Source organism: Bison bison, unplaced genomic scaffold, assembly GCF_000754665.1.
Source record: "Bison bison bison isolate TAMUID 2011002044 unplaced genomic scaffold, Bison_UMD1.0 scf7180017864135, whole genome shotgun sequence".
NCBI lineage: Eukaryota > Metazoa > Chordata > Mammalia > Artiodactyla > Bovidae > Bison > Bison bison.
The window spans coordinates 6709289-6736065 of NW_011494707.1; the positions used below are offsets into that span (position 1 = coordinate 6709289).

At 49.0% G+C, this 26777-nt stretch overlaps 1 protein-coding gene across 2 annotated transcripts in view; it reads left to right on the forward strand.

Moving 5' to 3' along the window:
• ABCC1 (ATP-binding cassette, sub-family C (CFTR/MRP), member 1) overlaps window positions 1-26777 on the forward strand; it is a 131144-nt gene that overhangs the window by 43226 nt on the left and 61141 nt on the right. For both annotated transcript variants that reach the window (XM_010839896.1, XM_010839897.1), the window contains exons 6-12: window positions 4051-4112; window positions 5843-5974; window positions 16511-16741; window positions 17762-17939; window positions 19177-19338; window positions 23171-23263; window positions 24890-25093. In XM_010839896.1, the coding sequence (XP_010838198.1) occupies window positions 4051-4112; window positions 5843-5974; window positions 16511-16741; window positions 17762-17939; window positions 19177-19338; window positions 23171-23263; window positions 24890-25093 (1062 nt within the window). The remainder of the gene's footprint in view (window positions 1-4050; window positions 4113-5842; window positions 5975-16510; window positions 16742-17761; window positions 17940-19176; window positions 19339-23170; window positions 23264-24889; window positions 25094-26777) is intronic.

The window sequence follows — 26777 nt, forward strand, 5'->3', positions numbered from 1 at the left end:
GGGTCCAGGCACCGGCTGAACTTCAGCCCCCACCTGCCCCCTTGGCTGGGCATCTTTGTGCAGGGCTGACCCTGTGTTGATGCCAAGACCAAAAGAAGCTGCATTTGAGCTCCAGTTCCTCTCTTTAAGAATCACCATCTTTAACGTCATGAGGTCTGATGTAAGCAGGGGTTAGCCAACTTTTTCTGTAAAGAGGTAGATGGTAGATAGTTGTAGACTACACGGTCTCTGTTGCAAGTACTTAGTTCAGCTGTAGCTCAGAAGCAGACATGAACAGTACGGAAATGAATGGGCATCACCATGTCCAAATAAAACTATTTTGTAAGCGGCTGGACTGTGGGCCTGAGTTTGCCAGTCTTGACATGAAACATCTGCTTGGTATGTCAGGGTCTGCAGGAAACGGCGGACTTGTTACTGGGGTTACCATTAGAATTAATGTTAATACTGCTAATGTCATCGCTTGAGCTTTTACTCTGCGCCAGGAACTGTCCTGAGTACTTCACAGGCTTTATCTCATTTACTCTCACCATCACCAAGTAACATGGCCCAGGCCCCTCAGCCAGTAAGTGGCAGGGCTGGGATTCAAACCGCCTTCCAATCACCTTGCTCCGTGTTGCTTCACCTCTGGGTACCTCCTACCCTGGTGCCCGCCCTCCCCCTCCCCACCAGGCTCCTTGTTTTGTTGTTGTTCTCCTCATAGCTTTGACCATTTATCTTTATATATTTATTTGCATCCCTGGTAGCTCAGACGGTAAAGCATCTGCCTACAATGAGGGAGACCTGGGTTCGATCCCTGGGTCAGGAAGATTTCCTGGAGAAGGAAACGGCAACCCACTCCAGTATTCATGCCTGGAAAATCCCATGGACCTAGGAGTCTGGTGGGCTACAATCCATGGGGTCGCAAAGAGTCAGACATGACTGAGCGACTTCTCTGTGTGTGTGTGTGTGTGTGTGTTGCTTACTGTCCTGGAGGTGATATAGGGCGAGGACCTCACTGTCTGGTCTTGGATGTAATGATATTTAGCCATCTCCTGACATATAAGCAGGCCCGCCCTCAGTATTTGTCTAAGAAATAACTGAGTCATTGTCCCAAGCATCTCCTTCTCTCTCTGCCAGCTTTCTTCAGGGGCAGGAACTAGGCGATAGCTGAAGTGCATTTGTGACTCCTTGATAACCTGCCCACTTCCGGGGGAGAAAAAAACAGCCTGCAAAGCAAATACCACCACCTCCTCCGGGAATAATGCTGCGGGCTTGGGTTGGAAAAATTGCAGCTTCCATACTGTCCCAAGGACCTCATTCTTCCTGGGAGTCTCCTGGGGGAGGCTGAGCAGTGTGACTCACCTGACTCCCATTTCCCAGGTGTGAAAACTGAGACTCTGGGGTGAAAGGACTTGCCCAGGGCCATGTAGGTAGAAAGTGCAGGGTTGGGGGATTCAAACTCAGGGTCATCTAGCTTTTGGTTGGTTCGGAATGTAGGTCTGTGGGCCAGCTGCATCTGATGAAAGGTACCCTGATGCCAGGCTCCCACCCCCAGAGAGGGTGATCTAGTTGGTCAGGGCACCTGTGTTTATGACGCTCCCCAGGTGATTCTGGGACAGATAGTACTAGTGAAGCCCGGTGGTTCTCAGCTCAGGCTTCATATTTGACTCATTGGGGAAGATTTTCATGATAGAAACTTTCAGCTGTGTGCAACAGTGGACAGCATGGTATAATGAGTGCCATGGACTATTTAATTTATTTATTTAAAATTTTTACCTGCCATGGACTATTTACCCTGCATCACATGTAAACATTTCATTAGGTATCTGCAACAGATAAGGAATTTAAAATTTTTTAAACATTTTATTTTGAAATAATTTGACCCACAAAAAGTTACAAAAATGGTGTTGTTCTTGTATACCCTTCTCCAGCTTTCCACAATAATATCTGAGAGATAAGGATTTTAAGTAATACAACAATGGTACCATTATATGGCCTAACAACTTACTAATTCCTTAATATCACTAAGTATTCCAGAAATGCACTGTGGTGCAGAGTGGTGCGGCTTCTTACGTGGTATTGTTCCTTCTCCACCTGATAACTGAACCATTTTACGCAAAGACATGTCCCCTCATCTCTTTCGTTACCCTGTGTTGTCATAGACAAATGCTTGTTTCTTTCCTTCTGTTTTCAAAACAGTGACTTGGTTCTCTAGTATGTTTTCATCACTGACACCAAGAGGTTTTCCTTCTCTTCCAGTATCAAGGTGGGCTTGTATATTTAAAATGTGATGCGTCTCAATCCTTTTGCCTTACTGTCTGTATTGCAGCTCAAATGGTCCCTTTCTGGGCTCGTGAGAGCCACTTCTGGTTGCATCTGAGGTTTTTTACCTACCCTTGTCCTGTTGGGTGTGACAAGATATTCTGGGCTTATCTTGTACATTTCCTGCCCAGCTACTTGGCCAAGGAGACTGGGAGCTGAAAACAAAAACAACAATTCAAGTATCTGGACCCACCCCAAACCAGCTAAACCAGGAGTCTCTGGGGAGCAGGGCAGATATAGTGCATTGTCTGAGTGCCCCCAGCCAGGGTGGACAACTGCTTGGGTAGAATGTGTTTCCTCTTCAGTCTCTCTAGTTTCTTTCTTTTTTTTTTTAGGATTTTAAAAATATCTTTATTGAATTTGTTACAATATCATTTCTGTTTTATGTTTTGATATTTTGGGCCACTAAGCATGTGGCATCTTTGTTCCCCGAGAGGGATGGAACCCACACCCCCACATTGAAAGGCAAAGTCTTAACCACTGGACCTCCAGGGAAGTCCCTCTCCAGCATCTTATCTCTGCACAATTCTGGGGCGGAGAGCAACGTCCTTGGCTAGTGATCTCGTCGTTAGTCTGGTGACCCCACCTTCGCCAATGCTCGTGTCCCCAGATTTAGACTTGAATGTATCAGCCCTCACGTGCAATCCCAAAGGCTCTGTCTGAGGGCCTTGCCTGTGTGGCCCTGAACTGGAGCATCTTTGTGGCTCTGGGAAAGAGGTTCTTTGAAAGCTTGCTTAGAATCTGTTGATGACTTCCTGTTGCCCTTGGGATGGAGACCAAAATCCCTCATGTGGCTTCCAGTGTAGACTGACCACAGCTTCCAGTGTAGACTGCTCAGGCCCCCTCTTGTTTGCTGGAGCCCACTGTGCTCCCCTCTGCCTCGGGGCCTCTGTACACATCAGTTGCTCTGCTGGGACCACCTCGCATCTCCCCCTTCACTTAGTCATCCTCTCCTCACTTTGCAGACCCCAGCTTGAATGGCCTCCATCAACTGGATCAGCCCAATGAGGACCCAGTGATCTCACTGGTCATACTGACCTGCCTCTGGGATGTAATCCTTGTCACAGTTGTGGTTTTGAATTTGTTCACGTGATTGATTAATGTTTCTCTCTCCAGACCCTGACTATTTGGGACTCATGTTCTGTCTCCACCGCTTCCAGCTCTGGCACCCTGGGCAAGGCTTTTCATCTCTCTGCCCCTCGGTGTCCTTAACTACAGAATGGAGACGATGCCTTTATCTAGTTCCTAGTGTGATTATGGGGCTTCCCTGGTGGCTCAGACGGTAAAGCGTCTGCCTGCAATGCGGGAGACCCAGGTTCGTTTCCTGGGTCGGGGAAGATTAAAAGAGATCATTTTCATAAAACATGTAAAACAGAACTGTTACTAGCTAGCAGAGGGTGTTAGCAGTTGGCCTGGATTAGGGTTATGTCTGTTAGTTCAGATTTGTGTATAGTAGGTGCTCAGAAGATACTTGTAGAATGAGTGAGTGAATGAATGAAAGAAAGAGGAATAGAGGTCATACCAGGTTCTGTGAGGATACGAGATAATGCTAGTACTTTGTCTGTGCCTGCCACTTTGTAGATGCTCAATAAATATTGGTGGAATAAATGAATGGACTAATAAATGAATGAACCATTGGCCCACTGGGAGGACCAGGGAGCTGGCTGCTTCCTGCCTGGAGCTGGCATAGATGAGAAGTTTAACCTATCATTTCCTCTGGGTTCCCCACCCTGTGCTCTCTTTCCATAGAATCCTTGCCCGGAATCCAGTGCCTCCTTCCTTTCCAGGATCACCTTCTGGTGGATCACAGGGTAAGTCCTGGCCCCAAAACCTTGGGCGGGTGCTGGGCCACCAGTGTGCAGCTCTCCCTCCCTTGCACTTTCCGACAGGGATGTGTCCTGAATGTGTGAGCCCTGGGCATGGGTCTCAGAGACACCGACCCTGAGCCCACAGTCATGTGATACGGTATAAATAACTCGGCCTGGGCAAGAAACTGCACGCTCCTGGCTCAACTTCAGATTTGGTTGTTTTTGTTTTGCACTGGGTGTAATTATTATCATTATTCCCCTTCCCCCCCGAGATAAATAATGTTCGCGCTGCCCCCGCCACCCCCCCGCCACCCCCTGAAATAAATAACATAGGAAAAGGGGGTGAGAGGAGTGTGTTTGGACCAGTAGCAGCAGAGGCGCCGCCACCCGCAGCTCAGCCCACTGCCTGCTCGGCCTCCTTTCGTCTGCATGTTGTTTTCTTCACATTGTCATCATCTTACTGGGGGTTATTTAAATCCCTCCTTCTCCCCCAAGCATTTTTCCCTTGTCTTTATGAACTTTTTACACTCTTAATTTAGTGTTTTTCTTAACTGTTTTTCAATTGCTCTTAAAGAAGAGCTCTGGGACAGTTGATGGCGTTTGGACATGGCCTGCAGGTCACGCCAGCCAAACTCATGTTTCTGATTTTGGTCACTGTCCTCTGGTGATATCAGAGCGTGTCCTTTCTCTTAGGGGGATACACACTGATATTTAGGGGTGAAGGTGTGGAGGGTCTGCAGCCTCCTCTGAAATGGTTCAGAAAAAAGATAGAGGCATACTTCATTACGCTTCCCAGCTACCGTGGTTTTTCCAAATTGAAGCTTGGTAGCCACCTTGTGTCAAATGAGTCTGTTGGCACCCTTTTCCCATCAGCTTTCGCTCACTTTGTGTCTCTGTGTCACATTTTGGTAATTCTCACAATCTTTCAAACGTTTTCATTATTATTATATTTATTATGGTCATCTGTGATCCTTGCTATTCTTACTGGATTTGCTGAAGGCTCAGATGATGCTTAACTTGGCATTTTTTAGCAATACAGAATTTTTAAGCTCTGTATGTTACTTTTTAGACATAATGCTAGCGTAAACATAACTGTAGTGTGGGAAACCAAAAAAATTCTTGTGACTCGATTTACTGTGATATTCACTTTATCGTGGTGGCCTGAAACCGCACCTATTAGTATCTCCGACATCTGCCTTGTATGTGTTCGCACACATGTGTATCTAGAGACAGAGACAGATAGCAGCACATGTGAAATGTTAACAGTCGTGAGCTTGGTGAAGGGTCGACAGGAATTCTTTGTACAGTTCCTATGGTTTTTCTGTGAATTTGAAATCTTTCAAAATAACAAGTTAAAATACTAAGTTTACCCCTTTTATAATGAAAGTGTTCAAAGCAGAAAGACTAGGCTAATAAACCTTAAACTCATCACCAAATATAATGATGTGTAATGCTCTGCGATATTAGCCTTAAAATTTTTTTTGGAAAGTAAATTAGAAACATCCTGCTACTTTCCTCCTAAATACTCTGTATGTTTGTCTAAAAATGAGGCTGTTTTTCCTGGGGGATCTAACGGAATTAGCAGTAATGATGCCATGTGCCCACATGTCCATTCATACTGAGATTTCCCTGATCACGGCTGCCTGCGGTTGTGTGGGCCGCGGTAGCAGGGAGGGCCATCGTGTCATCTCCTTCTGACTCTCATCGCCTCCCCTCTTGTGTTTTGGCCACAGGATGATGGTCCAGGGCTACCGCCAGCCCCTGGAGAGCACCGACCTCTGGTCCCTGAATAAGGAGGACACGTCAGAACAAGTCGTGCCGGTCTTGGTAAAGAACTGGAAGAAGGAATGTGCAAAGTCCAGAAAGTGAGTGCCAGGCACCCGGCCACAGGCGAGCCGGACGCTCACTAGGTTGGCCCGGTAGCCCCGTCCCTCCACTGTGGCCCGGGATGGTCTCAGTGCCACCCCTCAAGTGTCATAGCCCTGGGCGGGCTGCTTCCCTTCCCAGAACCACGGTTCGCTCACCTGCGAATGGAGTGGAGTCCAACATGTAGCTCAGGCAATTTGGATAGAAAAGAAAAGAGAAAGAGGTCAAGTGAGTGGATTCTGTTTGCCGCGACCTTCAGCGACCCCGTCCTCCCGGAGTTGTTTCGTTTCCTCCCCTTCTCTCTGAGCAGCTGGCATCCTGAGCGTTCTTACTGTTTTAAATGGTTCGGTTTAACACGCCAAATCAACTGCTTCTTGAGGTGTTCAGCTTAAGAAGCCCCAATTGAGAGTGATTTGGGCTGTACTGGATTTTTTTTTTAATAGAGTTTTATTTTTTGGAGCGCTTTTAGGTTCGCAGCAGGTCTGAGCAGAAGCTGCAGAGTTGCACACACTCCTCCCCCGCCCGCTGTCAGGGTACCCCCACCAGAGGGGCACGTCGGTGACGGCCTATAAGACCACACTGAGTACGTGGTTTACATCACTGTTCACTCTCTGTCTTGGATTTCACACCCTCCCCCCCTGCAAGCTGTATGCCAACCCCAAGCTCTGTCATCTGGTTATTTTGGGAGTCAGGCGAGGGCCTCTCCAGCACGTATTGTGTCTTATTTCTTCAAACATAAGACGTTATCACCTGTGCTGTGCATCATTATGATGTCATCACCTGTGTGATGCGCCAAGGAAAAAGGAAAACAGCTGCCAGTTAAACCAGGATATGACACTGACTTAAGATGCATCCCGCGTCCAGAGAAGCCAGACAAGAACTCGCAAGGGACTCTGATGGCAGGGGATGGTGTCAGAATGACCACCTCCTGTGGTCATTATGGGATGGTGCCCACCTTGGAGCTCTGGCTGCCGAGGCCCAGCCTGGTCGCGTGCACGTGTGCTAAGTCGCTTCATTTGTGTCCGATTCTTTGTAGCCCTGTGGATTGTAGCCTGCTCGGCTCCTTTGTCCGTAAGATTCTCTAGGCAAGAATACTGGGGTAGGTTGCCGTGCCCTCCTCCAAGGGATCTTCCCTACCCAGGGATCAAACCCACGTCTCTGGCGTCTCCTGCATTGTTCACCACTTGTGCCCCCTGGGAAGCCCCAAGCCTGGTGCACAGCCCCACAGAGCAGCTGGCCTCCCAGGAGAGGAACCCCGGCTCTCCCAATTCCTTACCTTTTGCAGGAACGCCCAAGCTCCAGGTCTTCAATCTGCATCAGGCCGTGGGTGGGGAATGTGGGACACTGATGCTGCTGGCCACCAGGACATCAGCAGAGGACCTTGTGACTGTCTGCAGTGGCCATGAACAGAGGAGACGTTGTTTCCTGGGAGGTGGGTTGAGCTGAGCCTCTGTGGCCTTCATGGTGAGGAGGTGCTCTGTGCACATGTGGCTCTGGCTGGGCACCGTGTCTGTGACCCAGATGGAGGTTCTTGGGCATAGTTGGGGTTTCCGGTTCCCTTTGGCCTGGCCTGCAGCCTCCTCCCTGGTGAGAAGGTGTCTCCTTAGGCTTTTTCCCACCCGGGGTAGCAGGGGGTTCCCCCCCGGCTGTCCTCTGGGGCTCCGCCCGTGAGCCGGTTGCTGCAGCTGTGGGAGAGGTCAGCAAGGAGACTTGCTAGGAGGAGGACCGGCCTTGCAACGTGAAGCTCCATCACCGGCCTGGCCCTTGGTTGTTTCGTTCAGCAAATAGAGTTGCTGACTGCTGATGTGCTGAGCGTGGTTTTGGCCCTGGAGGTTAAGAGAGTGGAACGGGAGAGACAGGATCCTTGTCTGGTGGAACTTAGATTCCATGTGGGATCCAGGGCTTAAGGAGTCAAACACACCTTATGAGAAGCTGGAGAGAGCGTGAAATGAGATGATGAGATTAACAAGGAGGGGCCATGAGGGCCAGAGTGATCGGGAGCCAATACGGGTTGGGTGGTCAGGGGTGGCCCCTCTGAGTGGAGATTTGGTGTCGAAGGAGGGAGGGAGCTTTGCAAACGTGGGAAAGGGCTTTCCATTCGCAGGAATGGCTAGTGCCAAGGTCCTGAGGTAGAGGTGAGGTGGCGTGCTGACGGAGCAGCACAGGGCTCGTGTGGCTGAAGTGCAGTGAGAGGTGGGGAGAATGGGAGGAGAAAAAGCAAGAGAAGTATTTGCAGGGGTTCATAGGCTATGGAACTGGGCTAGGGTTTGATCCCAGATGTGGTGAGAGGACAGGTGGGCTTTTTGCAGGGCAGTGGCACATCCTCCGGGTCTTCCTTGTGGCATGTGAGATCTTAAATTGCGGCACGCAAACTCTTAGTTGCCGCACGTTGTGGGATCTAGTTGACTGATCAGGGATCGAAGCTGGGGCCCTTGCATGGGAAGTGTGGGGTCTTAGCCACTGGACCACCAGGGAAGCCCCCAGGCGTTCTGTTTTGTAACAACCAGTTGGGGTGCTCTGGGGATGGTGGATCGTGGGACGAGAATCGAGGGAGATGGGTCCCTGGCTCTACTCCTGGAGGTGTGAACCATGCCAGCACCTGTGACCCCTGGGGTGTGGGTGTAGGTGGGGAGAGTCTGCTGGGCTCCCTGGGGCTCCTGGGGAGCAGGGGACCAAGGCCTGGGCTGGAGGGCCGCCTTGGCATCTTGGGCTCAGGCCTCCGCCTCCTCTCCTCACCCCTGAGCGCCTCCTCTCAGGGCCAGGTCCTAGCTGCTTCCCCCACTCCCCTGACTTTTGGGTTTTAAAATCCAGTGGTTCATTGGGTTTCATCAGATGATTTTGAGTATAACAAAAAAAGAGTGGAAATTTCTCAACTTAACGGCCTCCCATAGATTAAGGCCACTCTGGACTATGGTTCCTGTTGGAACGACTATAAAATGATTTGGCAGCTCTGAAAAAGACTTGGGCAGTTTTTAAAAAAAAACAAACTTAGGGACTTCCCTGGTGGTCCAGTGGTTAAGACTTCACCTTCCAGTGCAGGGGTGGGGTCCAGGTTTGATCCCTGGTCCAGGAGCTGGGAATCCCACATCCCTTGTGGCCAAAATACCAAAACATGAAACAGAAGCAATATTGTAACAAATTCAACAAAGAGTTTAAAAATGGTCCACATCAAAAAATATCTTTTTAATTTATTAATTTATTTTAATTGGAAGCTAATTACTTTACAGTATTGTGGTTTCTGCCTTACATCGACATGTATCAGCCACGGGAGTTAAACAGTTACGATACCAGCCAGCCATTCTACTCCCAGGTATATACCTGAGAGAACCGAAGATGTATGTTCATGAACTCGGGCAGAGATGTTCATAGCAGCTTTGTGTGTGGTGGTCAGAGCTGGGAGGAACCCAGACAGCTGTTAACAAGTGAGTAAGTGATAGTCTGTCAGTCGTGTCCGACTCTTTGCAACCTCATGGCCTGCACCCCGCCAGGTTCCTCTGTCCATGGAATTCTCCAGGCAAGAATACTGGAATGGGTTGCCATTTTCTTCTCCAGTTAACAAGTGAATAGGTGTGCAAATCTTGGTGTAGCCATGCAAGGGAGCACTTCTGAGCAATACAACAGAATAAACTATTGATACACTCAGCAACATGAAAATCTCTAATTAAGCTGCGTGAACAAAGCCAGGCAGCGGTACCTACTAGGTGATTCCTTTTATGTACAAGTCAAGAAACATGAAAGCAAGTCAGTAGTGATAGAAATCAGATCAGTGGTGGCCTGAAGGAGGAGGAGGTGGTCAGATGGGAGGGAGAAGTTCCAGAGAGAGGAGAGCTCTGTGGAGGTGATGGGCGTGCTCATTGTCTTGATTTCCCTGGTGGTCTGACAGGTGTGTAAATATGTCCATAAGGTTGTGCACTTGAGGTGTCTGCATCGGAACCACCAGGGAAGCCCTGATCTTATATCAGTTATACTCATAAGAAAGCAGTAGTGTTTAAAGAAGGGGTGACCATGTTAACTTAATTGTCTGTATTTCATAAAGGAATGCAAACAGCAAATAACAAACAAAAAACAAACGGCTCCAAAATACAGGTGTTAAGCTGTGGTTCCCAACCTTTCAGATCCATTGCCCCCTTTAATAAGAAAGACATTATTATTAAAGATATTAAATGTAGATATTAGTATAACACCTCCTTAAATGTAAGGTAATCCATTAAAATAACCCAACCATGTGTCTTAGTTTAAAAGTCAACAAAATGTTCTTGCTAATCTTTAAAGCTACAAGGTGAGTGATTTGTAATGAATCGCCACGTGTGTCTGTGTAAACGCTCAGGCAGGCACTAGAACAGAGATCGAGGAATTGCTGTGTGCTCATAAGTGGAACCTTTTCTGTGGCAGCTGCAAGTTCTGACCAACTGGGTCTGGTGGTTCTGGAGACCAGAACCATCGTCACCCTCACACACAGGGTTTTGCAAAGTGGCGATTCATACTTGGCAAAGTTCTGAACAAAACTTAAATTTGCACGCTGACTGCAGTTCTAAAAAATCGAGGTGTATTTCATCTTGCAAAAAAAAAAATACATGCTGTGTATGGATTTATCTCAGTCTTTCCCAGCATCAGGGTCTTTTCCAATGAGCCGGCTCTTTGCATCAGGTAGCCAAAGTATTGGAGCTTCAGCATCAGTCTTTCCAATGAATATTCAGAGTTCATTTTCTTTAGGATCAACTGACATGCTGCAGTCCATGGGGTCACAAAGTGTCAGACACAACTTAACGACTGAGCAACAATAACAGCAGTGAATTTATGCTGAAGATGGAGTTAGAGTCGAGATTTGGGTGATTTGGGGTGCTTCCCTGTTGGTTCAATAGTTAAGACTCTGTGCTTCCTCTGCAGGGCACTTGAGTTTGATCCCTGGTCAGGAACCTAAGATCCCACAAGCCGCACAGCATGGCAAAAACAAACAAATCCATAGATTTGGGTGATTTTAGGCAGACTCTGCAATGAACATGAACTTGGGCAAACTTCGGGAGATGGTGAGGGACAGAGAGGTCTGGCCTGCTGCTGTCCATGAGGTCGCAAAGCGTCAGACATGGCTGGACGGCTGAACAACAGCAGGGCAGGCTCTTCACCTCCATGGGTGCCTGGTGGGATTGTCTTCCTCTGGTGTGGTCCAGTACATCAGTGGTTCCCAGCCTTTTTGGCACCAGGGACCAGTTTCGTGGAAGACAGTTTTCCCATGAAGCAGGAGGTAGGGGATGGTTTCATGATGATTCAGGAGCATTACATTTATTGGGTGCATGCTCGGTTAGTAAGTCATGTTTGACTCTTTGTGACCCCACAGACTGTAGCTCGCCAGGCTCCTCTGTCCATGGGATTTTCCAGGCAAGACTACTGGAGTGGGTAGCCATTTCCTTCTCCAAGGGATCTTCCTGACCCAAGGATCAAAGCTGCCTCTCCTGTGTCTCTTGCATTGGCAAGTGGGGTCTTTACCACTGAGCCATCCGGGAAGCCCTAACTTTATTTCTGTGATTGTTACGTCGTGATAATGTGGTAATAATACAAGCGGGGGAGAGCAACTGTAAATAGGGGTGAACCTCCACTTGCTCATCGGCCCCTCACCTCCTGCTGTGCAGCCCATTCCTAACAGGCTGCCGACCAGTACCAGGGCTGGGGACTCCTGCTGCCTGTCAGAGGGAGCCTGGTCTCTGGCCCAGGCACTGTCACATCAGAGGCTGAGAAACCCCCTTGACAGCCTGTTCTTGAGAAACAAAAAGTACTCTCCAACAGCAACAACAACAGAAAGGGGGAGAATGATCTTGAGTTGTTTGTATTTGTATGGGACACAGTTAAAATCCTACCAGCTGTACTTTAGTTGGGGTGGGGAGGTGGTTGCCACGCCCATCTGTGGTTTCCAAAACCATCATCCCTACAGCTCTGAGGAGGATGAAAATGTGCGTTAAGGGTGTTAAGTTCTTTCTCTGCCCCTCTGTATTACACTGGATATTACGGATCAAAGACCATGCTCAGAGTACATCCATAAAATTGACTGAGCTATGACCTTTTTCAGTTTGAGATTTTTGCCTTTGGCCACAACGTTAGAGATCTTATTTATTTTTTTATAACAAATGACAAGCACAGCCTTGTGCTTGTGGGAGTACATGGGAGCTCCTCGTGGGCCTCTGGTTGGTTCACTCCCTGCCCAGTCTGCTCTGGTTCCTTGAAGTTCTTGGAATGGCTGCCTCACCTCTTTTCAAAATCCCTCAGTTCCAGGCCATGCTGATCTGGTTCCTCCTGCCTAGAGTGCCCTTTCTCTCCCTGAGTGGACTCGCTCCCTCATCCTGCAGGTCTCAGCTTTGATGTCACCTCCTCCAGGAAGCCTCCATGATATACTCCCCTCCACACACAGAGTGATCAGTTTCTCTCACAGGGCTGCTTGATGGCGGGGCTTTCCCCATGGCTCAGCCCCAAGCAGGGCCTTTGTGGAGGAGAGATCGATGGGCAAGTTCCAGCTTCCAGCTTCCCCACCCTTCCTGTTCCCCTGTCCTGGGCAGTTTTCTCCTGACTCAGACCTTCCCTCTCCAACTTTCCTTCCATTCCCGGCCAGACCATCCAGATGCCCAGCTTTCTTCCTCCCTCCGAGAGCGCCTGCTTCCCTTGAAAGCCTCTTGTTCACTGGATTTTTTTTCTCTCCTGACTCGCTGTAGCTGGTCCCGCCCACTGTTCTTCCACCCAGGCCTGAGCCTTCCTCCTCTCTGCCCATCCGAGACCTTCCCCCAGGCCCTTTGGCCGCCCGTGTACTGGCCCGCCAAAAACAGCCCTGTGTCAGCGGCAGGGCCCAGCTTAGGACATGGTGCAGAGAATGAATGGGGGGCGTGGGGGACGAAGCCACTTCCTGTCCCCCTGCCCTGCCTGTTGTCCTCCTTTCCAAGAGGGCATGTGTGTGCAGAATGAAATCACACTAAAAATCCCCGCCAGGATCCCAGCTTCAGGGCAAGTCAGTGAAGTGAGCAGGGAAAGAGCTTTCACTGACAACACAAGAGTAGTGATAATCCTCTGTGGTTGGTAGAAAATCCCCCCCCCCAAAAAAAAAAAAAAAAAAATCCACATCCTGATCTCCAGAACCTGTGTATACGTTACATGGCAAAGCTCAGCTCAGGGTGTGCCCAGTCATGTTGAACTCTTTGTGACTCCATGTGACTCCTGTAGCCCACAGGACTCCTCTGTCCATGGGATTTCTCAGGCAAGAATACTGGAGCAGGTTGTCATTCCCTTTTCCAGGGGATCTTCCCAAGCCAGGGATCAAACCTGCATCTCTGGTGTCTCCTGCATTGGCAGGCAGGTTCCTTACCGCTGTGCCACCTGGGGAACTGGCAGAGTCCCTTTGCAAATGTGATTAAGTTCAGGATTCTGAGAAAGGCGACTATGCTGGTTTTTTTGGGTGGGCCTGATGTAATCATCATGAAGGTCCTTATAAGGAAGAGACAGGAAGTCAGAGAGGCAAAGTGTTGAGCTGCTGGCTGGACGAGGAGGCAGGAACTCCGTGCCCAGGTGTGTAGGCATCTTCTAGATGCTGGGAAAGGTGAGAACAGCTTCTCCCCTGGAGCCTGCAGGCCAGCTTAGACTTCTGACCTCTACAGCTATGAGATGTGAGGTTCGTGTTGTTTCAATCCACTCATTTGTATTCACGGGTTGCAGCAGCCACAGGCAATCCTACAGCTTCACCCAGAATTTACGTTTGAGTCTGGACGCAGCGGGAGGCCAGGAGTGGAGCCGAGGTTGGGGAATGAAGCGCTTTAGGAGGATCCCATTGGCTGCCATGCAGGGCCTTGGTTGTCAGGGAACAAGAGTGGAAGGAAATGGGGGAGCAGGGAGGGGGCCCCGGTCATGGTCACTTGTGTGGGTCAGAGGCCGTGGTGATGGATAGCATGGATGGATGACTGCACACACATCCCAGGAGTGGGACATATACGACACACACCTGATTGGACCTGGGAGCTTGGAGGAAAGGGGATCAGGGAGGAGTCCCATGTTTCTGGTTCTTTCCTGAGGTGGGAGCATCGAAAGGAAGGATCCGGATTTGACAGAGCCCAGACTAGTGCCTGGATCTCTTACCACTTCCCAGCTGGTGCCAGTGGTAAAGAACTTGCCTTCTAATGCAGAAGATGTAAGAGACGCAGGTTCAATCCCTGGGTCAGGAAGATCCACTGGAGGAGGGGTTGGCAACCCACTCCAGTGTTCTTGCCTGGAGAATCCCCATGGACAGTGGATCCTGGCGGGCTGCGGTCCAGAGGGTCACAAAGAGTCAGACACGACTGAGTTTCTTAGCATGCATGCACGTACAGACCAGTGCCCATGGTTTGGAGTAGGGATAGGGGAGGGAACCAAGGCAGATCAGGAGGCTGTGGTCTCCAGGAGGGCGTTTCAGCTGATCTAGGTTGTTAGGTGTGGCTTGGATGGAAGAGGCAACAGTCCCCTGTGATTAAGTGCTGTTCAGTGAGCTCCTGCTATGGACCAATTCTATAAATTGTGAACCTTACGACTGTGTGCAGAGGAAGCTTATGTGCATATTTCAAGGCTGGAGCTCACATTTGGCCATTTGAGGGTGTCGCTTTGATTGCATTTTGTGGGAGAGGGAAACAACCTATTGCTACATAACAGGTGACCCCAAAATGTAGCAGGCTTAAGGAAGAATGAACATTTACTGTCTCATACTGTGTCTCTGGGTCAGGGATCCGGGATGGGTCTGGCTCGGTGGTTCTGGTTCAGGGTCTGTCATGGCTGCAGTCATCTGAAGGCTTGGCTGGGGGCACAGATCTTCTTCCACGTTGCACATGGTGGGCGTCACTGTGCTGGCTGTTGGCAGAGTCTCACCATGGGGTCTTCTCCAGAAGGCTGGTTGAGTGTCCTCATGACCTCGTGGTTGGCTTTGCCCAGAGTGAGTGATTCACAAGAGGGCAGGACAGAAGCCATGATGTTTTCTGCAACCTAATCTTGCAGGTGACAACTCTTTCTCCATTTTTTGACAAAGTTGTGAAGTCATTTCTCCAATATCCTATTCCGAGTGGGAGGGGACTTCACAGGGGCGTGTATGAGAGTTCCGATTTCTCAACATCCCTGAAACCTTGTTATCTGAGTTTTTGATGAAAGCAATCCTAGTGGGTGTGAAGCAGTGTTTCATCCTGGTGTCGGTTTGCCTTTCCCTGATGACGTAAGGAAGTTAAGCAATATTTCATGTGCTTATGCCATTCACATGTCTTCTTTGCACCTTTTAAAATTGGGTTGTCTTTTTTCTTACTGGGTTGTAAGAGTTCTTTATTTGCTCTATTTATCAATTCAAGTCCCTTATCAGATTTTTTATTGGCAAATATTTCCTCCTATTCCATGGGTTGTCTTTTCACTTTCTTGGTAACACCTTTTGAAGCACAGAAGTTTTTGGTTTTGATAAAGTTCAATTTATTTTTTCTCTTGTTGCTTGTCCTTTTGGTGTCGTATTTAAGTATCCATTGCTAAATCCAAGGTCATAAAGATTTTGCCCCTTGTTGCCTTCTAAGAGTTTTACAGTTTTAGCTCTATGTTAAGTCCTTCATCCACTTTGAATTAATTTTTGTATAGGGTGTGAAGTAAGGGTCCAGCTTCATTCTTTTGCCTGTAGCTATCTAGTTTTTCAATACCATTTGTTGAAAAAACGATTCCTTTCCCATTGAATGGTCTTCACAACTTTGTCAAAAATCAGTCGAGTTTATTTCTGGATTTTGAATTGGGTTGCATTGATCTCTGTATATGCCCCTCCTCATGCCTGTCTTGGGGGTTTCCCTGGAGGCTCAGACAGTAAAGAATCCACTTGCAATGCAGGAGACGTGGGTTCGATCCCTGGCTTGGGAAGATCCCCTGGAAAAGGGAATGGCAACCCACTCCAGTATTCTTGCCTGGGAAATCTCATGGCTAGAGGAGCCTGGTGGGCTACAGTCCTTGGGGTCACAACAGAATCGGACATAACTTAGAGACTAAACAGCAGCAACATGCCCGTCTTGATTATGGTTGTCCGGTAGTAAGTTTCGAAATTGGAAAATGTAAATCCTCCAACTCTGCTTTTCTTATTTAAGATTCTTTTGGCTCTTTTCAATCCCTGGAGCTTCCATATGAATTTTAGGGTTAGCTTGTGCATTTGTACAGAGCGCTCGGATTCTGATAGTGATTGCGTTGATTCTGTAGGTCACTTTGAGACTGGTGCTTTTCTGAGCCCTTTACCTACAGTAAGTCATTTAGTTTTCACAAAAGCTCTGGGAGGCAAGTCCTACTTTTCCCCCCATTGTACAGATGAAGAAACTAAGAGCTAGAGAGGTTAAGACACTTGCCTGAAGTCACACAGCTGGCTGGGGTCCTGAGTCTGTGGTCGTAACCGCCACGCTCAGCTGCTTCTCCGCAGTGACTGGTTTTCTGGGGCCAGGCCTCCGTGGGGGTGGGCTTCTCCGGTCCTCTCCCGGCTGGTGGGCTGAGGCCCTGGCAGACCCCACAGCCGCTCCTCACTCCTTGTGTTCCAGGCAGCCGGTGAAGATCGTGTACTCCTCCAAGGACCCCGCCAAGCCCAAAGGGAGCTCCAAGGTGGATGTGAACGAGGAGGCCGAGGCTCTGATTGTCAAGTGTCCCCAGAAGGAGCGGGACCCATCCCTGTTCAAAGTGTTATACAAGACCTTCGGGCCCTACTTTCTCATGAGCTTCTTGTTCAAAGCTGTGCATGACCTGATGATGTTTGCCGGCCCGGAGATCTTAAAGTAAGCCCCCCACCCCACCCCAGCCGGGCAGTCCTTTGCATCCTTGACCTTCCACTTGCGACACCCCTCACCCTCCCCTGGGGTCACACGCTCAGGGTTCTCTGGGCTCAGAGCCAAGTTTCCCTATCTTCACTGGCTTTGCCTGATCTTTGCTTTAATAAGCCGTCTTAAAGCCTTGTTAAACCACGATGGTTGTAAGAAACAGAAACCTACCAGGCTCCCCTGAAGCCAGAAGGGAGAAGACGGAGGCTTATCTTGGGAAGTCAACAGCAGGGATGTAGGGTAAGGGAGTTAGAGAAGGCAAGGTTCCGGAAAAGAACGAGACAGGCACTTTGCAAGAACAGCTCACCTTTAATGAGGTGAGAAGGGGCAGCAGTCACGTTAGTGAGCCGCTGCACTAACCCAAGAAAAGAGTAAGTATATATAGGCATATATGTGGAAAGCTACTGTCTTAAGGGGCCTGTTCTTCTCCAAGGTTGTTCAGATTAGTGAGGCTGGGACCAGCTGGGAGCTGGGCGTAATCAACCTTACTGTCCATTGTTTTCTTCAGGTGAGAGTTCTTTGTTTTGCATAGAATGGTGGGGAGGACCCTAGGAGAGTTTTCACTCCAGGCTATTTTGAGCTCTGTTAACTTTCCTTCAAGGGAGTGTCAATTGTGTGAAAGCTGCAGCTGAAACTGGAAAGGAGGTTTCCCTCTCTCCCTCCCTCCCTCCATCTCTGCTTCTGTCTCTCTAGGGCCACTCATTTGTTCTCTTTCCCTCCTTCCCTCCGCCCTGTGCTCCCTGCTGGGTCACTTTTGCCTGATGAGGCAGAGCGGTCAGTGTGAGGAGCCCGGGGCTTCACCCCTGCACGGGCAGCCCCGTGTGGGTTGGGCTTCCCATCCTTGAAACTGAAACGCGAGTGCCCGACTCACCCAGCTGGCTCGGGAGAGCGTCACTTGCCAACACCAGAGGGCTTGACCTGTGAGGGCACGTGTTGTCACGGTCTCTCACGCCGGGTTCTGTCCTCGCTGCCGCACAGGTTGCTCATCAACTTCGTGAACGACAAGAAGGCCCCGGAATGGCAGGGTTACTTCTACACGGCGCTGCTGTTCATCAGCGCCTGCCTGCAGACCCTGGTGCTGCACCAGTACTTCCACATCTGCTTCGTCAGCGGCATGCGCATCAAGACTGCCGTCATCGGGGCCGTGTACCGGAAGGTGGGGCGTGGCCCCCGCGGGACCCTCGGGGGGCTTGGCCAGGTCACCTCTCAGGCCCAGCTTGCAGAGCAGTGGCATGAAGGTGGTCTGAATGGCTGTGGGTTGGCAGGGGGTGACCATCAAGCTTGACAGCTTAGCAGAGCTGCTCCTAGAGGCTTGTCTGGGGGTGGGGGTGGTGCCCAGGAGCCCCCCTGCCCGGGTCCACTGTGGGTAATTGCATTTCTTGACTTGGGACGATCCAGATCCTTGCCCTGCTGTTAATGTACTACGTGTGAGCGTGTTCTGACTCTCCATTTGAACTGAGAAGATGATACCTTCCCTGGATGAGAGACCCTCAGCACAGATAGCCTTAAGGGAACTGAATTACCTCCTCGGTCCCTTCATTTCTTAGCCTCTGGGCCCCACAGGTTAGGAAGAGACTCTTCGGCAACTGGTAGAGAAAGATGGATTTGATCATTGGCTCTTAGCCGTGTCTGCATGTTAGACTCAACCAGAGAGCTTCAGAAACTTCCAAGGACCAGGCTGCACCCAAATCAAGTCAGAATCTCTGTTGGGGGGTCGGGGGCCAGGCATCAGTATTTCTAAAACTCCCTAGGTGACAGCATGAAACCATCGAGAGCCAGGGCGAGTTTATCCCTCCGGGAGATGTTGGCAATGTCTGGTTGTCATAACTGGGGGTGGGGGCGGTGGTGGAGTGGGGCGTGTATCTAGGGGGTGGAGACTGGGGATGTTGCTGAACGTCCTGCAGTGCACAGGACAGCCCCCCAGAGAATCATCTGACCTCAGGTGTCAGTAGTGTCACAAAGGAGAAACCCTGGCTGAGACCTTGGTCCTTCAGGGTGAAGTGGGGACCAGCATTGTCAGCATCTCCTGGGGGCTTTTAGCAATGGATAGTCCCCCTCCAGTCTTACGGAATCAGCAATTGCCTCATAACAGACTCCCTGGGGTGTTTGTGTGTACACGTACACACTCAAGTGCATGAAGCCCGGGTTTAGGCAACCTCTGAGGTCCCTTCTGTACTGAAGAGCTCAGGATCGGGGAGGCAGTAGGTGCTGTCGATAAGAGACGGGCCTTTGTGACGAGACACACGGGCTGGGAAGGCAGATAAGCCTCCAGGGGAGGAGAAGGCGGCGATCTCTCCGCTGGTGCGCTGTCTCCTTCCTCCACGTGGGCCTGGATGGGGGCCCTGGCTGTCTCCCACCACACCCACCCTCTTTCCCTCTCCTTTGTCCCGCAGGCCCTGGTGATCACCAATGCAGCCAGAAAGTCCTCCACGGTCGGGGAGATCGTCAACCTCATGTCCGTGGACGCCCAGAGGTTCATGGACCTGGCCACATACATTAACATGATCTGGTCAGCCCCTCTGCAAGTCATCCTTGCCCTCTACCTCCTGTGGCTGGTGTGTGTTTGACGTCATTCCCGTGGCACATGGGGAGGGACCTCCATGTGTGGGCAGTGGGGGTGGCGAGGGAGTGGGTGCCAGGGATAAGAACCTCTGTAGCTCACTGTCATTTCTTTAAAAAAAAAAAAAAAAACACAAACTTTTGTTTTGTATTGGGGTATAGCCGATGAGCAATGTGATAGTTTCAGGTAGACAGCGAAGGGACTGAGCCACACATACACATGTACCCATTCTCCCCCCAAACCTCCCTCCCATCCAGGCTGCCACGTAACATGCTTGCTGGCGTTTCTTGACATCGTTCACATTTTATTTTCTGGCTTGTCAGCCAGCTCCTGGATATTTTGTTCCTTTCTTCAGTTGTTGGGCTGTGTTCTCTCGGGTGGCATGGTATTTATTTGCACGTGTCTCTTCTTGACGGTGTGTGTAGTTAACCACCCTATGACATATCCATTGTATTTCTCCCTCTGTGTCTTCCCAAACACTCAGCAAACTCATTTATTCATAAGTCCTAAGTTATGTTGGTCTTTCGGTTGCAGGGGGTAGAAGTGCATTTTAGAGCAACATAAGCAAGTAAAGGGAATTTTATGGGTGGGGGTAACTGAAGAGTCTAGGGGACTGGCTTCAGGTATGGATGGATCTGGGAGATCTGGCAGTGCTGTAAGGACACAATCTCATGCCCTCATCCTTTCTTAGCTTGGTGTTTCTCTGAGTTGATTTCATTCTCAGTGGGATTTCTTCACACGGCTTCCATAGCTTTGGGTTTATATCATCTTCACAGGTGTTGGTGCCAGACAAAAGAGAAGATACTCCTTTCCCATTTGTCTCAGTCAGACTTCCAGGGAGCACTGTGGCCCAGCACAGTCCTAGTCGCATCCTTGAAAAAATATCAGGCTGAAATAGGCAGCATTCTCCGATTGGCCAGCCTGGGTCACATGTTCTCTCTCAGTGTGAACAGGGTGTGATTGACAGCCCTTCCACATGGGGAGGGGCACCTCCCAAAGTATGAAGATGATGAGCAAAGATGCTCTTAGCCTAATCCAGGCCTTACTCTTTCTACCTCTGGTCCTTTGCACATGCCTTTCCTTCCACCAGGAATTCCCCTTCCTCCCTACTGATGACAAGAACTTCCAGACTATCCCAGACTTTAAGGCTGTGATAAATACCACTTCCACTGATTTTTTCCCCCTTTTAATTAGGTGGACTTCTTCATCTGGCAGGTGTCTTGGGGCATCTACTTCCCCAGAAAGTGCTGTCGTGGAACAGTCCTTTTAGAATTGCCTTCAGGGTTGATTTGTGAACCACGAAGAAAATGGCTTTATTTTAAATGAGAGTTGCTGAAAGTGTTATTGATACGTGGGGCAGGATAATTCTTCATTGCTGGGGGCTGATCTGTGTGTTGTAGTATAGTATGTTTAGCTGCCTCCCTAGCCTCTCCCCAGGAGATACCAATCACATACCACCTCTTCACCCCCACACTCCCACCGCCACTTGCGAAAAGGTCTCCAGACGTTTTCAGATGTCCCTTGGGGGAATATACCTCACTGGTTGGGAACTGCTGCTTTAGACCAAAACCAGGGAGAAGGCAATGGCACCCCGCTCCAGTACTCTTGCCTGGAAAATCCCATGGACGGAGGAGCCTGGTAGGCTGCAGTCCATGGGGTCGCACAGAGTCGGACACGTCGGAAGCGACTTAGCAGCAGTAGCAGCAGCAGCAGGGTTTCTCTGACAGTCAAGAACATAGGATAACAGGCAACAAGATGGCTCTGAAATCGGGCTGCCCTGGTTCAGATCCTGTCTCTTGCCGCTCTTATGGCTTAATGTCACTACGTCTTGATGTCCTCATCTGTAAACTGTTGACAGTCAGGAAACGTCATTGCAGTGATTGATGTCAGGACAATTGAACGAATTGCTGCAGGTAGTGTTCCCTGAGCCATACGTGGTACAGAGATGTGCCTGGTGTCTTTTAACTATGATTTGCTTTCAGAGTTGATTCTGAATGCTTCAGATTGTTGGTAGAAATCACCTTCATTCTTAGAGGTGGATTAATCGTCACTGAGCAGAGCTGCATCACAGAAAACATTTGGAGCAGTTGTTGTTGTTCAGTCGCTCAGTTGTGTTCAACTCTGTGACCCTATGGACTGCAGCACACCTGGCTCCCCTGTCCTTCAGCGTCTCCCAGAGCTTGCTCAGACTCATGTGCATTGAGTCAGTGATGCCACCCAACCATCTTGTCCTCTGTCGTCCCCTTCTCCTCCTGCCTTCAGTCTTTCCCAGCATCAGGGTCTTTCCAATGCATTGCCTCTCTGCATCAGGTGAACCAAGTATTGGAACTTAAGCTTCAGCATCAGTCCTTCCACTGAATATTCAGGGTTGATTTCCTTTAGAATTGTCTGGTTTAATCTCCTTACTGTCCAGGTGACTCTGAAGAGTCTTCTCCAGCAACATAGTTTGAAATCATCAATTCTTTGGCACTCAGCCTTCTTTATGGTCCTACTCTTACATCCATACATGACTTCTAGAAAAACCGTAGCTTTAACGAGACAGATTTTTGTTGGCAAAGTGACGGTAGATCAGTAGTTTGGAGCAGTAGAGCAGCTTTTTGGTAACTGGGACTGGAGCACCCAAGGGTGACTCCTTGGAAGGGACTAACATGCTTACCCTCTGGTTCTGACCGTCCGTCTCAGCTGAGAGCATATACACTGGGCAGACTCCTCAGGCTGTCTCTTCTGATGTGTGTAACTTGCAAGTTGAAAAATGTCGATCAGTATCTTGCCTCAGTCATGATCTCTTAACCTTTCTGAGGTGCAGTTTCCTTAATCTGCAAATGGGACCACAGAACAGTCTATAGCTTCTCATCTACAAGTCCTTGTATCAAAAAGCTCTAAAAACCGAAAGTGTTTCTTAACTCATTTGGTGGCCAGACCTGACCTGAACAGATGTGTGATTTATCATCTTGATTATCCCTCTCAGTGGGAATTTTCCCATTTGCTACTGAAAAAAAGAATTGCATTTGCTTATGGAATGCTGTTCCATGGCCTGGTGGGGTACGATATACAGGCATATCCACCTATGTCAGGGGGTCCTAGGACTCCAGCAGGTTCATGATTCGCTAGGGTTACAGCAAGATTAATAAAGGTTGAAGGGGGATCAGGGACAAGCTTCCAGGCGTCCTCTCACCCTGGAGTCAACAAGAGGTACTTAATTCCCCAGTTTGGATGCTTGTGACAACATGTGTGAAATGTTACCAGCCAGGGAAGCTTGTGAGAGACCCCCTAGTCCAGGGTTTTTATTGGGGGCTGATCACACTGGCAGCTTCTACCTGGCACAGACCAAACTTGCAGACTCCCAAGGGGAAAAGGCTTAATCAGCAGAAGCCGTATTGTTTGTACAGTTTAGGCATAGTGAGTCAGTCTTAAATCAGTTCTGACAATTTTGGGAGCTCTCCCCAAACCCAAGCACCCGGCCCCTAGCCAGGGGCCTTTGAGCAAGATAGACAGTCAGGTGGGCGTATTCACTGTTTTCTGTTTCACATCTCATTACCTTTCTGAAATCCTTCAGTTCTCGTTTGCAAAACCCACCCTGTTGGTAGAAACCAATAGAATACTGTAAAGCAATTATCCTTCAGTGAAAAATAAATAACAGCAACAACAGTAAAAACCCCAACCTGGTCTTAAGGGTTTCAGATAAAGGATCGTGGCCTTAATATTCGCACAGGGTTTGTGGGGCCCCGAGGGATGCTCTGGGATAAATCTGAAAAGTGAAAGAACTGCATGGGGTGGCTCAGCCCAGGAGGCCCTGTGCTGAGGCTTTGTTCTCATTCCTCCCGTAGAACCTGGGCCCCTCCGTCCTGGCGGGGGTGGCGGTGATGGTCCTCATGGTTCCCCTCAATGCTGTGATGGCCATGAAGACCAAGACGTACCAGGTAAGGGGGTGTCTCCCTGGGCTCCGAGCCAGGCCCCTGCCTGAGGCCTTTCCACTGAGTGTCGGCTGACTTCCTTCTGCACAGGCCGTGGGGGCCTCAGCCTTGCCTGCCTGTGGGAATCCTCTGGGGCGCTTTCATAAATGCTGGTCCCTATGCCCCATTCCGGGAATTCTGAGCCACCTGATATGGGTGGGGCCTGGGCATCAGGGATTTTTAAAGCTTACCATTGGGCTGCCAAGGTTGAGAGCTCCTGAAATATTTAGACCTCGTGGGCCAGTGTCTGAAGCCGCATCTGTGGACCTCTGGAAGAGTCCTCATTTCCCGTGGGTTCTATTCCCTTATGGGTATGCATTGTCCAGGGCTGAGCAAAAACCACCCCTTGCTTTTTTCCCCCATCACCTTAACGCTGGTCACAGCTACTTAGTATTTTTTAAGTTTTTAAATAGTCAAGTAACAGAGTGAATGTCTTCTCATTATATTTAAAAAGTTCAAATAATACAAAAGTGTAGGGCCTGTCCCCTTCCCTGTCCTCTCAACCACAGTGAACACACTGAAGCAAATCCTTCTAGAACTTTCTGTGTGGTTATGTAGAGATCAGACTCACTGTAGAGTTAGGCTTGGTGTGAGTAGTGTGTGCATTATGGTGCTATCACCATATATATTTTAACACACACAGGCTCTTTTGGCAGCATGATTTTGTCGTTTGATACCATGCCTGGGGATCTTTCTGTGGCATGCCATGTGGTCTGACTTCATTCTCTTGAGCTCATGTCTAATGGTCCATAACAGAGATGGGCCAGAGTTCTTTTTTTTTTTTTTTTTGCTCCCCCATTGATGGCTATTTATGATGTGCCTGTGGAATTTCAAATGAGAGAGCTTGGCTGCACTGATGATGCTATAGGAGAGACAGGTTCCAGAACATGGGCCTGGTGGGATGAAGTTTGGGGGGGTAGGGGGATGATTATGGCCTCTCATCTTCTTCCCTTGAATGGTCTACCTCTGAAGCAGTGTCAGTCTCTGGCCTTGACCTCATGTTGCTTAAACTGTCCTGTTCCATGACCCAGGAGTGACATAGCACTTAATGATAGGGTTCTTGTGAGCAGGACTAAATGCCCGTGAAAAGCTTAGAAAAGTGTCTAGCTTAAGGAAAAGGCTAGGTGATATAAAAAATATTTAACAGCTCTATAGCACGGGTACCCAATGGTCAGAACCACTGCTGGCTGGTACAGAAACACTTCAGTATTGTAACAGCATGTACTGGCTGATAAGCAGTAAAGAAGATAAGAAAATGGAGGGGGGAAAAAGTATCATCTCTCATATTTGGATCAGCAGAGTAAGGCATGTGCCCCTTCCTCCCTGGATGGCTGTAAAGTTTTTCTTGCCTCTCTCCTAATTTTAAGAGGTTTTGCTAATAATGTCAAATCTAACGTAATTCAAAGCAGTTTTTTTGCCTTGAAAAAACGAATCCTTTGGAGGGCTGTCAGGGTTCCCAGGGATTGCAGGCCCGTTTTCCCACCCTCAGGAAGGCCCATTCTTAACAGATGGGGTTGTTAGTCTGGTGCCGGGGCCAGAAGTGAGCAGCCAGCCCCCGCCCCGGTGAGGTGTTGACCGCTTTCCTCTTCCAAGGTGGCCCACATGAAGAGCAAGGACAATCGGATTAAGCTGATGAACGAAATTCTCAACGGGATCAAAGTGCTGAAGCTTTATGCCTGGGAGCTGGCATTCAAAGACAAGGTGCTGGCCATCCGGCAGGAAGAGCTGAAGGTGCTGAAGAAATCTGCCTACCTGGCCGCCGTGGGGACCTTCACCTGGGTCTGCACCCCTTTCCTGGTGAGTGAAGCCGGATTTCTCCTGGCCCACACGGTCAGACGTTTTGTTGTGTCGTCGTTGCCTAAGTATTTTTCGGAAGTCGCTATTTCAGCACAGTCTTCTCCAACCACTCTTTTTTAAAAGTACCACCCCTGCCCTTTGTTTTATTCACAGCACTTAATAGCTTCCAGCCCAGGGCTGCCCCGAGCAGCCAGTTCAGGAACTGTTACAGGTTCACCATGAGCGGAGAAGCTTGTGCTGGAATGTAAACCTCTTCTCTCCGCGTCCTTCATCGAGAAAGTCTGGCTAAGAAACAAAAAAAGTCAGCAGGACTAAGCTGCGTGCTTGGTGCCTTAGTTGAGCCACTTGATGGTGTCAGCTCCTTATCTGTCTGTGGGCTGTGGGCATCTGGTCACACACGGAGGGTTGGCAGTGACTTGTGGACCACACTCTAAGTGGCCATGCCAGACACACTCTAAAAGTCGCTCACTGTTTCATGAATTGTCTTTCTCCACTAGAATGTCAGCTCCAGGAGGGCAAAGATTTTTTTCTGTTCACTTCTGTACCCTAATGCCAGAACCAGTGCCTAACAGGTGGTCAACGAATACTTCTCATTCATTGAAAAAATAATTCAAATCATATGCAAAGTTATGCAATAAAAAGCAATAAAAGTATATTATCCTTCCATCTATCCCTTTCCTCCAAAATGACAGTTTTGTATATCTTTTTAGGAAAAAAATGTTGATGTGTATAGGTATTTTTAAAATATTTATTATATATTCAAAAGGAGTCATACTTACACGGTGTTCTGGACCTTTAGATTTAGTATGTAACTGCTCAGTTCATGCATTCAGATTTGCTTCATCTGTTTGAACGATGCATACTTGTCCGGAGCTTGGGTGTGCCGTTGTGGACTTAACCCATCTCCCATGGCTGGCCTTTTAGGCTGCTCCTTGTTCTTTGCTGTTACTTAATGTTCTGATACACTTGCTGTACTGAATGTTCTGATACACACGTCTTGGGTTACTGTAATGGGTCTGTTCCTAGCTGGCCATCCTTGAAAGGTTTAAAGATGAGTGTAAGTTACTATTTTCCCAACCTGGCCGCAAACCAGGAACCATATAGAGAGGGACTGTGGAAGCCCTTTAAGCACAGTGGGCAGTTAAACATGGTTAAGGATGACTTCAGATCATGTCCCCCCACCACGCTTCTTTTTTCTTTCTGTCTTTGTATTATTAACTATGTCATTCTTTTTTAAAAATGTTATGCTAGTAGTGAGTGTTACTTCTTACTTACGTTGGCAAATATGTATTCCTATGGGAACTTCCTATGACCAAAACCACAATTTTCATAAATAAGAAAGAATTTTCTAATAGGCTACCATCTGCTTCATCACAGTAGAGTTGCAGGTGGAATGTTTAAGGAAGCTCCTGCTTTTTTCGATGTTTGTCAAAGTATATTCATTTGGATACTGGATTTTGTTAGGCTCAGCTTGATGTCTCCTAGATTCTTAACACACACACAAGGCAACGTGGTGGATTCAGTGATGCTCCAGCTTGTGTAGGCCTCACACTCACCTGCAGGCCTTGTTAAAGCCATGCTCGCTGGGCCCCACTCAGTTTCAGATCCAGTCTGTCTAGGAAGGCCCTGAGTATTCACATTTCTAACATGTTCCCAGGGGCTGCTGCTGCGGGCCTGGGGTCCA